We start from the raw sequence: 14,121 nt of genomic DNA, 5'->3' as shown, positions 1-14,121 counted from the left end.
GTCGGGCACTTTACATGCCAGTACAAAGCATCTATAATAAAAATGCAAACAGTAAAGAAATCCAAAAAATAATGCATTTGCACAGGGGAACCAGCATAATTTATCCTCGTCTTTGAATTGTGCGTTTTTTTTTTTCTTTCGTTGCGTGAGGTTATGTTTGTCAGTGATTTATCCAAATGCATTATTTGAACATTGTAAATGCACCTTGTTGGATACATTTCGGAAATAGTTTTTCCATGGCATTGGAAAGGTTTAAACTGTGAATCGAGGTGATTGCATGTATTAATGGGTCTTACAATACCTCGTGACGCGGCAAGTGTTTACATTTCTGAAGTACGAGAGAAAAGAGAAGTGCCATGGCGGGAAATCGTACAAGGATAGAGTCATAGGAAAGTTCGATTTTAAGGGCATCGGGTACTGTCTGTGTATATACAAGGCAACTAAAATGCATACAGTATAGTAATCCAATTAATAAAGCACCTGCACATGGGAGCGAGCATAGATTTCTCCTCGTCTTTGAATCGTGCTTTTTCTTCTTTCTTTCGTTCGTTGCGTGAGGTTATGTTTACCAGTGAGATATCCGAGTGCATTATTTGAATACTGTAAATGCACCTTCTTGTATACATTTTTGAAAAAGTTCTTTTTTCATGGCATTTGAAAGGTATAAACTGTGAATCAATGTTAACTGCATGCAGTAACGGGCCTTTTGTAACGCGGCAAGGGTTGGTACTTCTGAATTCCGAATTAGCGGTTAATTCGAAATCACGTAATTCGGAGTCCGATTTTTGAGTCCCAACGACTTCGAATTAACGAGGTTTTACTGTAAATGGATCCTTTCATGGAAACTAAATGCATTAATTATGCATTTTATCAATCATCTGAAACTTTTATCACCATTGTGACCTTCCCTTCATATCAGTTATGTAATACGTCCAACACATCACAGCGCAAGCGCAACTTCATAACGAAAGAATTACAAGTCTCAAGATTCTTCGACATCCAAATTGATCATTGATCACGACAGCTAAGTGCATTAATTTATGCATTTTATGCATTATCTGAAACTTTTATCAAAATTGTGACTATTTCTACCTCATCTTTATAGTGTCAAATCCACTATGTTTTTGCAATTTTTTTACAAGTTCTATGGACTATTTGATACATTGTGCAACTCGTGCTTTTGGCTGATGATCCTGATAATGGGTCGAAACTAGTACCTAATAAATGTTTCTTCTGTAAAGTAACCCACATTACTTGAATTTGTATTGAAAAGGTCGAACTATTGTACTTTTAATTTTAATTTTATTTGTAAGCTATGAAAAAGTTTCATACAAGAAACACAAAATTCTTGGTGTAAGGCTCATCTCTAAAGATAATAGGCAACTTGGCATTTTTTTGGGGTGTACTTTCCTGGAAGGGGTGACTTTGATGCTGATGCAGAATTATTTGATAATATAATCAGTTATGTGGGAAATGACACAGAAAGGAATATGATTTTAGCAGGTGATCTATTTACCAAATGTTAACATGGGTAGTAATGCAAATGACAGAAAGCATGACGAACTAATGGTAAAGAAGTTAATCTGAGGTCACCTGATTCAGAACGTAATGGAACCAACCAGAGGGAAGAATACTCTAGACGTGGTGCTGATAAAACCATATGAACTGTATAGAAAAACTGAAGTGATAAATGTAATACTATTTTAGTCATAGATAAAAAAGAATGTGATAGAATGGAAAGTTATAAAGGAAAGACTGTTAAGCAGTACCATATGGTTGACAAGAGAGCCATGAAGGAGTTCTTAAACAGTAATTATGATCAGTAGAAAAATGTTAGCGACCTGTGGGATGAGTTTTAATGAATTGTTGAAGAATGTCAAGAGACTATTAAGCAGTACCATATCGTTGACAAGAGAGCCATGAAGGAGTTTTTAAACAGTAATTATAATGTGTAAAAAAATTATAAATAAAAATGTTTACAACCTACGGGATGGATTTAAATTAATTGTTGAAGAATGTGTAAACATATATGTACCTTTAAAAGTGGTAGGGAATGGTAAAAACCCACTACATGATAACAGAGAAATGAAGAGTTTTAGAAGGAGGTCAGGTTAGAGAGAACAATAATGTTATTGGCTTTATGTCCCACTAATTACTTTTACGTAGACGTGTTAACTCCTCTGATTTAAGCGGAAGACTTCCTATTTTTGGTCTTTCCTCCCTTCTCTCCTGATCGCAGAGACTTACCTCCCAATTTTTTTGTTGTTGTGCTATTTGCTTTACGTCGCATAGACACAGATAGGTCTTATGGCCACGATGGGATAGGAAAGGCCTAGGAACGGGAAAGAAGTTGCCGTGGCCTTAGGTACAGCCCCAGCATTTGCCTGGTGTGAAAATGGGAACCATGGAAAACTATCTTCAGGGCTGCCGACAGTGGGGTTTGAATCCACTATCTCCTGGATGCAGGCTCACAACTGCGCGACCCAAACCGCACGGCCAACTTGCCCGGCCCTCCCGATTTTGAGATCAAATCAAATCAAAATCTCTTTATTTGCAAATGAGGTGTCTACCTCGGTGGCAAATGGTACACTAAAATACATTATTGTCAAGCACTAAATATTAAATTAACAAGAGAAGAAAATTTTCCTATAATACAATATTATACAATTTACGCTAACAATGTTTTCTATGAAACACACAGCTCATCCTTAATAAATTTATATTGTTTACAAAATTCTACTTATAATATCTCCTGTACTACTTACAAATATAGTCAACTGATATACAGTACTGTATGTGGAATTACTTCAAATGATACTATACAACTGGTATAGGGACCTGCTGCGTCTTAACCAGAGCCCCTTTCGCCACCACTTTTCAGAGTTCCTGAAGGGCCTTCACAACCACCGTAGCGGTTCCAGGGCCCTCAAAGTCCCCACTGTACTTCACCCCTACAGGCAGTCCCCTACTTTGGCTGTCCAAACTCCTTAGACCAGGGGATGGAATTAATTTATTCACACACATTTTTTTTTTTAAATTTACAATAACCTGCACTGGTCGAATGCCCTCTAACACTTCATTTATTTTCTCTGTTGCTGTTTATTCTCTTCTTGAATATCTGTACAGATTTTGGAAAAGGATCAAACACTACCCCTGGTAAACTGTTCCACTCCTTCACACCCTTCCCAATGAATGAAAATTTACCCCAATCGCTTCTGCTAAAATTCCTTCTAATTTTATATTTGTGGTCAGTCCTGCCGATATAATTATTTTCCAACTGAAGCCTCTCACGGATATCTCCCCATGCTTCTTCTCCTGTATAGGCTCTATATAATCCTATAAGTCTAGTTTTCTCCCTTCTCTTACTTAAAGTTTCCCACCCGAGTTCCTTTAACATTTCTGATACACTAATCTTTCTCCTGAAATCCCCTGTTACAAATCTTGCTGCTTTCCTCTGCACACTATCTATTTCTTTTATTAGGTATTCTTGGTGAGGATCCCAAACACTGTTTGCATATTCCAATAATGGACGAACCATACTCAAGTAACTTTTTTCTTTTAATTCTTTGTTGCATCCTTTAAGTAGCCTCATTATGACATGTAACGATCTGTATGCTTTCCCAACAATGTCATCAATATGACCCTTCCAGTGCAAATTACTTTCAAATCTCACACCTAAGTATTTTCACTTGCCATCTTTTGGGATAACTACCTCATTCAAAGTATATTCAAATTCAGTTTTAAAGCTCCTGTTTGTAAAAGTTGTAACAGTTGATTTGCCTCCATTAACCTTCATATTATTTTCTTCAACCCATTGTTGGATACTTTCAAGGTCCCTTTGTAATTCTGAACAATCCTCAATGTTGTTTATTTCCCTATAAACAATTATGTCATCTGCATACAATCTTATTTTTGATGTTATATTGTTCCCTAAATCATTTGCGTATATTAAGAAAAGTAACGGACCGATTATACTACCCTGTGCAATTCCCTTCCAAACTTTCTCTTCCTGAGATACATTATTTCCTACTTTGACTTTCTGAACCCTTGAATTTAGAAATGTTTTTATCCAACGTGTAACCCTTACATCCAATCCTATTCCCTCCAATTTCTTTAATAATATTCCATGTTCCACTCTATCAAAGGCTTTGGAAAGATCTATGGCTATGCAATCTAACTGACCTCCTGAATCCAACTGATCTGATATGTCCTGCTGAAATCCCACCAGTTGTGCCTCACAAGAAAATTTCTTTCTAAATCCATACTGGCTCCTCATGAACCAATTTTTATCATCACATATCCCTCTGATGTACTTCGATATTAAACTCTCCAGTATTTTACAAACTATACTGGTCAGGCTGATTGGTCTGTAGTTCTCTGGTTTTCTTTTATCACCCTTTCCTTTATAAATTGGTATTATTATAGATTCCTTCCATTCCTTTGGTATTACACTATTATTTATGACATAGTCAAAGATAAATTTTAAATAAGGCACTATGTACCACCCCATTGTCTTTAATACCTCCCCAGTAATTTGATCACTTCCTGCTGCTTTTCCTTGCTGAAGCAGTTGGATTTCTCTGAAAATATCTTCGTTTGTGAATGAGAAGCTTCTTGTTTCCCTCTGTCTCTCTCCCTCTCTATCTTCTGTTTCGGTTTCCAACTCTTGACAATCATCTACTGAATCTCTAAATTCCCTACTAAATAGGTTTGCTTTCTCAGTATCTGTTAAATAGTGTTCACCCCCTTCCCCCACCATTGTAGGAATTTGGATTCCTTTTCCTTTTTGATTCCTGATATATCAATACAGCTTTTTCCATTTCCCTTTGTGGTCATTACCCTCTTGAAGTATGCCATTCATATAATTCTCTTTTGCTTCCTTTTTCACTCTATTCAGTTCCCTCATTAGCTGTTTTCTAGTTTCTCTACTCTCCCTACCTTCTTTGATTTTCCTGTTTAGTATTCTACATTTTCTTTTTAATTTTCTTATTTCCCTTGTATAATAAACAGGGTCTGAGGTCATTTTACCCTTCTTAACAGGTACAAATCTCTTCTCTCCTTCCCAAATGATTCCTTTAAATTTAGCCCACAGTGTATCCACGTTACTCCCTTCACTTATCGAACAACTGAATTGTGATTTAAGGTAAGTCCCAAATTCATCAACTTTAGTTTTTCTGTACAATTTCTTGTCTTGTGTAACCCTCTTATTAAGCCTTTTTGGCACGAGTCCTACATCCATTATTACAGCCTTATGGTCTCCTATTCCTTCAATTACCTCAGTTTTATCAACAATTTCCCATGGTTTAACCAAGAATACATCTAGTAAGTTATTGAGATGAGTTGGTTCTTGTACTACTTGTGTAAATCCCCCTTCCCAAATTAACTTATTTGCCAGTTTCTGTTCATGGGCTTCACTTGCAGCTCCATTCCATTCAACTTCAGGCAAATTTAGATCTCCCCCAATTATTACCACATCATTATTATTGTTTTTACGAGTATAATCTATTATTTTCTCAAAGATTTCCATGTCTCTTTCCTCTCTTCCAGGCCTGTATGTTCCTATAATTCCCACCTCCTTCATATTATCACAAACTAATTTTATCCCTAATATTTCATCCCTTTCATCGGTAAACCATTCATGTGAACAGTAAGTTTCCTTCACCAGAATAAACACCCCCCCCTCCCTTTTTATCACCTTGGTCTCTACGATAGACTGTGTACCCTTCTGGAAATACTTCTCTATTACCCACCCCTTCTTTCAACCACGATTCCACTCCTATCACCACATCAGTCTCATAAGATTCCATCAATGTACCGAATTTTAATTGTTTATTTACTACACTTTGACAGTTTACCAAGAGCAATCTCGGACCCCCTTCCTCCCTAAAACTTGACTGTTGCAATTGGGTACCTTGAAATTCCTTACTATCCTGAGTTTCTTTTTCTAGTTGACTGAGCCAGCTTGAAGTACAGCTGGCTCTTTCTGCTAGTTTTCCTGGTCAGTATTATAACTCAAGGGAGTTGCCTGTTTTACAGTACATATCTTAAGATTAATAAAATCTAGAACAATATTTGCTATCTTTCGTTTACCTGAATTGTTTAGATGGAGGCCATGTTTTGTATGACAGTATCTCTCAAAACTGCTGCATTCAATAACCTGAGTATTCCGAAAATGTTTACAAATTTTAACAATTTCTGTATTGACCTTGTCCACTTCAATGTTCACACACGAGTCTCTACTCAAATCAGGCCTGTGGGGCATATTCACTACAAAAACGTTAGTGTGGGTCAGCTTCCCTAGTGTATGTTTAAGTTGTGATCTTACATTCTTGGCGTCGTCGTGAGCTACGTCGTTCGTCCCACCGATGATAAATACTGCATCGCCGCTCCCGAAGTTCCTAGTTGCTGCTTCTACGTTTTCCACAACACTGCTGATAGAAGCTCCTGGATATATTTCTCCGGTTGCTGCTATATTCTCGTCGTTAATCACTCCCGCAATTCCCCTTCCTTGGCTATCACCAAACACAGCTACCTTCGCTGATTTAGGCCTAACTGGGTCTTGAATCTGAATTCTAGGCCTAAATTTTAAACTCGTCACGGCAACGGCAGCGGATCGCGATGATTTGGTTTCGTGCGCGCGATCACTTTCTTCCAGAATTGAATTATTTAGGGCAGAAAACCTATTTCTGATGTTTATTTCCGGAAATTCAGTTGCATATTTCTTCTTAGCCGGCCATCCACGAACTACTTGACACCACGTGCTCGAGTTTGTTACTTGTACCGTTATATCACTCGAAGAATGGTCAGTCCCAAATTCTAGCGATCGCAGTCTTTCTTTTAATTCTTGATTTTCAGCTTTAAGAGTCTCATAGTCCTTTTTTTAGAATGTTTATAATTTCTAATGCACTTTTATATTCCTCATCGACTGTTTAAGGTGCTTCGTCAACGCCGTCCCCAACAACAACATTCCGAACACACTGCTCACAAATCCAGTCAATATTTTCATTAGTTTTTACGTCTCTAGGGCAATTTCTGCATTTATAATGCCACCATCGATCACATGAATCACACAACATTCCATTTTTCACTAATCTTCGACATTTTCCGCACTTTTCGTCACATTTTACGGTTAATTTACTCGGAGAATAAAACACTACGTCGTCATTACCGGGCGCCATTTTGAAAAAAAAATGAAAGGAGTTTAAAGCCTCATTAAGTTGGTCTCCAATAAACTGTTCAACATAGGTGCTCTAGTAGAACTACGACATAAATACGTCTTTCTGGGCTAGTTACAAACTAGAAAATTAGAACTTATTGGTTATCTTTCGAATGAGACTATGTCAAGTGCACATGCCAAGGTTCAATATTATGAAAAATGGCACAGTGGTAGAATGCATTTCCTTTTCATTTTGTATATAATCATTTGCAATGTTCTATACTCACTCACATTATTTTGTACAATATTTTTAAACTTTCATTCATATTCAACATTGACCATGACTCAAGGCCATCAATATTGTTAATTTTTCACTTGTACCTAAATCAAGTTACTCATATAACGACGGCTTTTTAAGTGAATATTTTGAATGTATTCAATTTTGTAGTAGATTTAAGATCATTTTTAACCAGGTACCTAACATGGTACAGAAGTTTTTTAATGTTTTCAATTTTGTAGTAGATTTTAGATCAATTTTAACCAGGTACCTGATATGGTTTGAGGTAATGATACAGCTGATGATACCCCATAGGAAAGGGCAAAGCATGTCCCAATTCTTATTTTAATGAGGATTTAACTCTAACTTTTTAACATATTGAGTTGTATTGAATAGGTGGAAGAGAAATAAATTTCTTACTTTTATCATAAATGGTATGTTCCGAGCTGTCAGTGGAGAGATGGCGTGGAGCAACATCAGTAGACGAATAAGTTTGAGTGGTGTCTTTAAAAGTAGGAAAGATCACAATATGAAGATAAAGTTGGAAATCAAGAGGACAAATTGGAGCAAATATTCATTTATAGGAAGGGGAGTTAGGGATTAGAATAACTTACCAAGGAAGATAATCAATAAATTTCCAATTTCTTATAATTTAAGAAAAGGCTAGGAAAACAACAGATAGGGAATCTGCCACCAGGGTGACTGCCCTAAATGCAGATCAGTAGTGATTGATTGATTGACTGATTGATTGATTGATTGATTGATTGATTGATTGCTCCTTTTTACAGCTAGTGTTAGAATTCGTGTTTTGACAGGCTGAAAAACTATACATTATATTAACTGAGTCGACCGGATAAAGGATGGCCTCTTCTTTAAAACAAAAGAAAACAAGATTTTTTGTGTTTTATGCACATATAAGTGCAGTCATAGGTTTAAATTTTGACTGCTTAAAACATGAATGTAGTCCTACCCTGCCTGCTGGAAAGATCGCCGCATGATGAATATGATGATAGATATATGTCAAAATGACACTGATCTTAATAGGCAATAGCCAATGAAGGGGAAGAAGAAAGAAAAGAAGGAAATTAATGTGAGAAATATCTAAATAAAAGCTAAAAAACAACAACAACAATATTGGAACCTTGTTTATTCCTTTCCATATTGACATCCCCCCCCCCCTCCCCTCCTGCATCACTCTGTATTCAGAGTCTTTTACCACCATTATTCATCTTTATATTTTTGTCCATTCCCTTTTCTTGTATTTATCCAGCTTGTTATCCTTCGCTTCCCACATCAAAACTGAAAATATGTCACTATGACCTATCAATAAGGGTTGATGTCTGCCCTCCTGATGATGCTGGAAGCTGAAATGTGCTTGTCAGGGAGCTGGGAAGATATGAGATTGTTTAGGAGAGAGCCCATCTATTTGAAGATGTGGATATTGCCCTTGTCAGTTTTTGTTTTCACGTTTGTCATCGTCTTCTCATTTTATATCTCCCTTTTCCTACATTGACTTATCATTCTGTTTATCCTGTTATCTGTACTGTTTGATGTTCTTTGCTTTCTATACAAGACTCTATGTACTATGTAAAACTGTTAAGAAGGAAGCCATCTTTTCAGAGTCAACTCTAACTTCAAAGACCTTCAGTCTGTCGAACACTAATTTTAACACCTATAACAGTAATACATACCTGTAAATAATAGTGTGTTTTACAGGTATGTTATAGTGTTATAGGTGTTAAAATTAATGTTTGACAAACTGAAAATCTTGAAGTTACATTGTGTACAATTGTCAAAAGATAATTCTCTCTGATAAAATAACAACAGATGGCAAATATGCATAAACAATTTTGAAAAAAAACCACCAACAATCAAATTACACTGATATTTCAAGTTAATGTTACTCCAGAGTAATATATAAGTAATAATAATAATAACGTAAATGTTTCCACCTTTTCAATACAATATATTCACAAAATTACAAAATTATACGGTACTAGTTTCGACCCATCTAGGGGTCATCATCAGCCGTATTGGAGCAAAGATCATTTGTGGCGAAATCCTAAGACAATATTATTTTAAAGAATAACAAGTGAAATGAGATGTTATGGTAATAGTTAATAATACAAGGAATATACATACTAAGAGGTTTTAACAAAGAATAAAGTATAAATGGGGTGTTGTAAAAATTATAATCATGGAAATCAGTAAGTTCTTGTATTGAAATGAAATATGGCTTAGGAAGAGGGCTTAAGGTGGGGCTGAAGGGTGCGGGAGAAAGTGTAATTGTCTTGGAAAAGTACCTTTGATTAAATTTAGGATTGAGTTTAGGTTGGCTGCATTATTGTTTCTGAGGAAAGTGATAAATAGATCGAAGAGTATGTTGGGTTTCTCTGAGATTTCATTGAGATTGTGACTGGCATTAAAGTATTGGTCTAGGTGTATGTAGTAATTTTCCATTATGTTCAGTAAAGGGCCCTTGTTTGCTAATACGAGGATGTCCATGTCTTGTTCAATATTGGTGAAATTATGGTTATAATCTTGCATGTGTTGGCCGATGGCTGAAAACTTGTTGTATTTTACTGCGTTAGTGTGCTCGTGGTATCTGATAATGAAGTTTCTCCCGGTTTGCCCGATGTAGGTTTTTTTACAGGTGGTACATTTGATCCTATAAACTCCTGATTTTAAAAAACTGCTGGTCTTGTTGATGTGTGAAGTATTGTATAAAACATTCATGTTCTTATTGTTGGTTTTGAAGGCTATTTTAATGCCTTGTTTCTTAAAGATGTTGGTTAACTTGTAGATATCATTGTTGAACGTGAAGGTGGAAAATGTTAGAGGTTTGGTTATTTCTTTTTTGAGGGTAGTTTTTGGGCGATGTTTGTGTTTATTGATTATCCTTTCTATAAAATGATTGCTGAAGCCGTTGAATTTTGCTTCAGCAATCATTTTATAGAAAGGATAATCAATAAACACAAACATCGCCCAAAAACTACCCTCAAAAAAGAAATAACCAAACCTCTAACATTTTCCACCTTCACGTTCAACAATGATATCTACAAGTTAACCAACATCTTTAAGAAACAAGGCATTAAAATAGCCTTCAAAACCAACAATAAGAACATGAATGTTTTATACAATACTTCACACATCAACAAGACCAGCAGTTTTTTAAAATCAGGAGTTTATAGGATCAAATGTACCACCTGTAAAAAAACCTACATCGGGCAAACCGGGAGAAACTTCATTATCAGATACCACGAGCACACTAACGCAGTAAAATACAACAAGTTTTCAGCCATCGGCCAACACATGCAAGATTATAACCATAATTTCACCAATATTGAACAAGACATGGACATCCTCGTATTAGCAAACAAGGGCCCTTTTCTGAACATAATGGAAAATTACTACATACACCTAGACCAATACTTTAATGCCAGTCACAATCTCAATGAAATCTCAGAGAAACCCAACATACTCTTCGATCTATTTATCACTTTCCTCAGAAACAATAATGCAGCCAACCTAAACTCAATCTTAAATTTAATCAAAGGTACTTTTCCAAGACAATTACACTTTCTCCCGCACCCTTCAGCCCCACCTTAAGCCCTCTTCCTAAGCCATATTTCATTTCAATACAAGAACTTACTGATTTCCATGATTATAATTTTTACAACACCCCATTTATACTTTATTCTTTGTTAAAAACCTCTTAGTATGTATATTCCTTGTATTATTAACTATTACCATAACATCTCATTTCACTTGTTATTCTTTAAAATAATATTGTCTTAGGATTTTGCCACAAATGATCTTTGCTCCAATACGGCTGATGATGACCCCTAGATGGGTCGAAACTAGTACCGTATAATTTTGTAATTTTGTGAATATATTGTATTGAAAAGGTGGAAACATTTACGTTATTATTATTATTATTATTACTTATATATTATTCTCAGTTCAATACGGACCAAAAACATGAAATTCATAACCATCAATTACTCCAGAGTACTCACTTTCTGCGTCTTTGTACATTAGCAGGTGGAGTCATTTTGTCAGTACAATTTCTCATCTTCTCAAGCTCCAGGACTACAAGTTCTGAGCTAAGCATAATTTTCTTGAAGACACGTCCTACAGCAGATACGACATCAGGAGAATCGCTTTCAGTCCCTACCTCAACCAACAAGGCTAGGATCTCTTGCTGCTGGGCTGGCACACAGTCAAATACTTCTTTGGTGATCTGAAAATCATGATTTGAACTAAATTAGAATCAGTAGGACATTCTTGAATCAGAAGTGCTATGTACTGTGAAAAGTACATTTTAACCCAACACATTTCTACTACTAAGCATAAATTGGGAGGTGAATCAGCAGTTGCCAACAGGAGTGGTCAAAAGAAAATATTGGTACTATCAACAGCTCTTGCAGTATCTAGCAGACAGTCACAGTTCTCATTTGGTTTGTGTAAAGCTTTTGTCGATTCCAGAATTCTTATCTGGGAGATCGAAAACCAAACACTGGGAACATTTTAGGAAAAATATACTGGGGTGAGTGTACCTAGTGAAACAACATTACAAAAAAATTACTTGCCTATATGTTATGAGAATGTAATCCAAAATATTCGCAGTGAGGTTTGTGGAAAGAAAACACAGATTTCTATTAATCAAACAACAGACATAGTGGAAAGGTAAATCACAGACTTTGTTGGAACTCCAAGATGGAATGTCCAATTCTGCAACATCCGAGCAGTAGGAAAGTATTAGCACTACAACTATAGCTCAGTTATTCACCAGCTCTTTAAACTATCTTTGGCCCGAAGATTTTTGTCACAGTGATATCCTCCTTTTTGTAATGGATGCAATACCAAATATCAAGAAAAGTGTGAAACCTTTAAAAATTCTCTTTCCAGAAATGTGAAATGCTTAGCACATGAGTTTCACAGAATTGCAGTGAACATGCACAGCTTGTTTCCCGATGTAAACAAATTAATTTCTAGTGCAAGGGAAATATGTCAAGCTCACGCTTCGTCCACAGCCAGTGTTAATAAGATGGGGGACACAGATTTCTGCTGCCCTGTACCACTCGGACAAGATATCTGATGTGAGCGCTGTGCTCCCTGAAAATGACACTGCATTAATTTGTAACATTAAGATTGTCAGGAATAGTTTGTCTCTCAAAGCAATCTATTGCAGGAAATTACCTGAAGTGATCACGAAGCTTAGAAAGAGGAGGCTTGTTGTTGAGGAAACTGTGAAACTTACTGAAACTCTTACAAGTAAGGTAGGAAGCGAGAGCAAAAAAGTACAAGTGTGTTTTGTCTCCAATTCTAGGTTTACCGAAGTGAGCCAAATTTACCAACTTTTGAAAGGTGATCTTCCAGTAGACATAGATGTAAGTCCATTTATATTAACCCGCTTTAAATATCCCCAATCATATCACTTAACGTGAAGCAATCTCTTCCTGTCTGATAGGAAGCAGAGCTTAAATTCGGAGAAACTCATGGAACATATTGAGCAACAATGAAGATTAATCTATAGTATTTTATTTGAAAGCACACAGTGACTAAAAACTACATTTGAAAAAAACCATCTTTCACTAATCTATATATAAAATAAGAGTTTTGTCTGTACATTGTTCAGAACTTTAAAAAAATGGTATTTCTGTATCGGCCATGTCCATAGTAACAAGGAAATGCACGTTTTAATTTTGCGTCATCTCTGTCTGTTTGTCAGTAGGTATGCGCATCACGAGAAAATAACTGAATAGAAATTAATGAAAATCAGTATCTAAAGTCTGGAAATAAGGCACTACAATCTAGGCTATAGATAATCGTATTCCTTTCCTTTCTTTCGTTTTTACAACTTGCTTTACTTCACATCAACATAGATAGGTCTTACGTCGACGATGCAAGAGGAAAGGGCTAGGAGTCGCAAGGAATCGGCCATGGCCTTAATTAAGATACAACCCCAGCATTTGCCTGGTGTGAAAATGGGGAACTACGGAAAAACATCTTCAGGGCTGCCGAGAGTGGCGTTCGAACCCACTATCTACCGGATGCAAGCTCACAGCTGCGCGCCCCTAATTGCACGGCCAACTCTGCCCGTCATATAATTGTATCCACGCTGAGTGAAGTGGTGGTTTAGGGGAAGGCCTACAATTTAATTCTCAAATATCTATTTTATTAGTGGCCCTATCAATTAATAATAGATAACTAAGTTATACAGAATTAAATTTCCAATCATTTATATGTCTTCTACATTTTTACCATACTGGCTATGATAACCAAGATATTCATGAATTTTGATTTTTGCTGCCTAGTCTATATCAATGCCGAACAACGAGAAAATGGGTGAACAGATTTTTAACCCTTAGGCCTCCTTTTTTTCTGAACACTTCTGCCTCTCCAGCTCCATTTAAGAATCTACTTGCAGAGGGATAAGAGAGAGCACAAACATATTGACAGCAAACTTATAAAAATCAACTAAAGAAAACACAAAATAAATATAATACAAGTAAATTACAGTATTCAGCATTTTCAAACCTGAAATTATCTCTGACAGTCACCTTTTGTCTGTAATAGTGCACTGTGTGGAACTTCCCAAAACACTCCCCGGGATGTAATCCAGGCTTTTTTCTACAAGTATTGCTGGAAAACACAGTCTCACGCCGTAATTCAGGCTTACTGT

The 14,121-nt window shown here is 36.2% G+C and overlaps 1 protein-coding gene across 1 annotated transcript in view; it reads right to left on the bottom strand.

The window, feature by feature from the left end:
- Positions 1-14,121, bottom strand: part of l(2)k09022 (HEAT repeat containing 1 homolog l(2)k09022) — a 371,041-nt gene that overhangs the window by 148,934 nt on the left and 207,986 nt on the right. The window contains exon 13 of the mRNA XM_067145803.2: positions 11,453-11,676. Within this exon, the coding sequence (XP_067001904.2) occupies positions 11,453-11,676 (224 nt within the window). The remainder of the gene's footprint in view (positions 1-11,452; positions 11,677-14,121) is intronic.

The sequence above is a fragment of the Anabrus simplex genome, chromosome 4 (assembly GCF_040414725.1).
Source record: "Anabrus simplex isolate iqAnaSimp1 chromosome 4, ASM4041472v1, whole genome shotgun sequence".
NCBI classification, from domain to species: Eukaryota; Metazoa; Arthropoda; class Insecta; order Orthoptera; family Tettigoniidae; genus Anabrus; species Anabrus simplex.
This window is presented reverse-complemented; position numbering and strand designations above follow the sequence as displayed.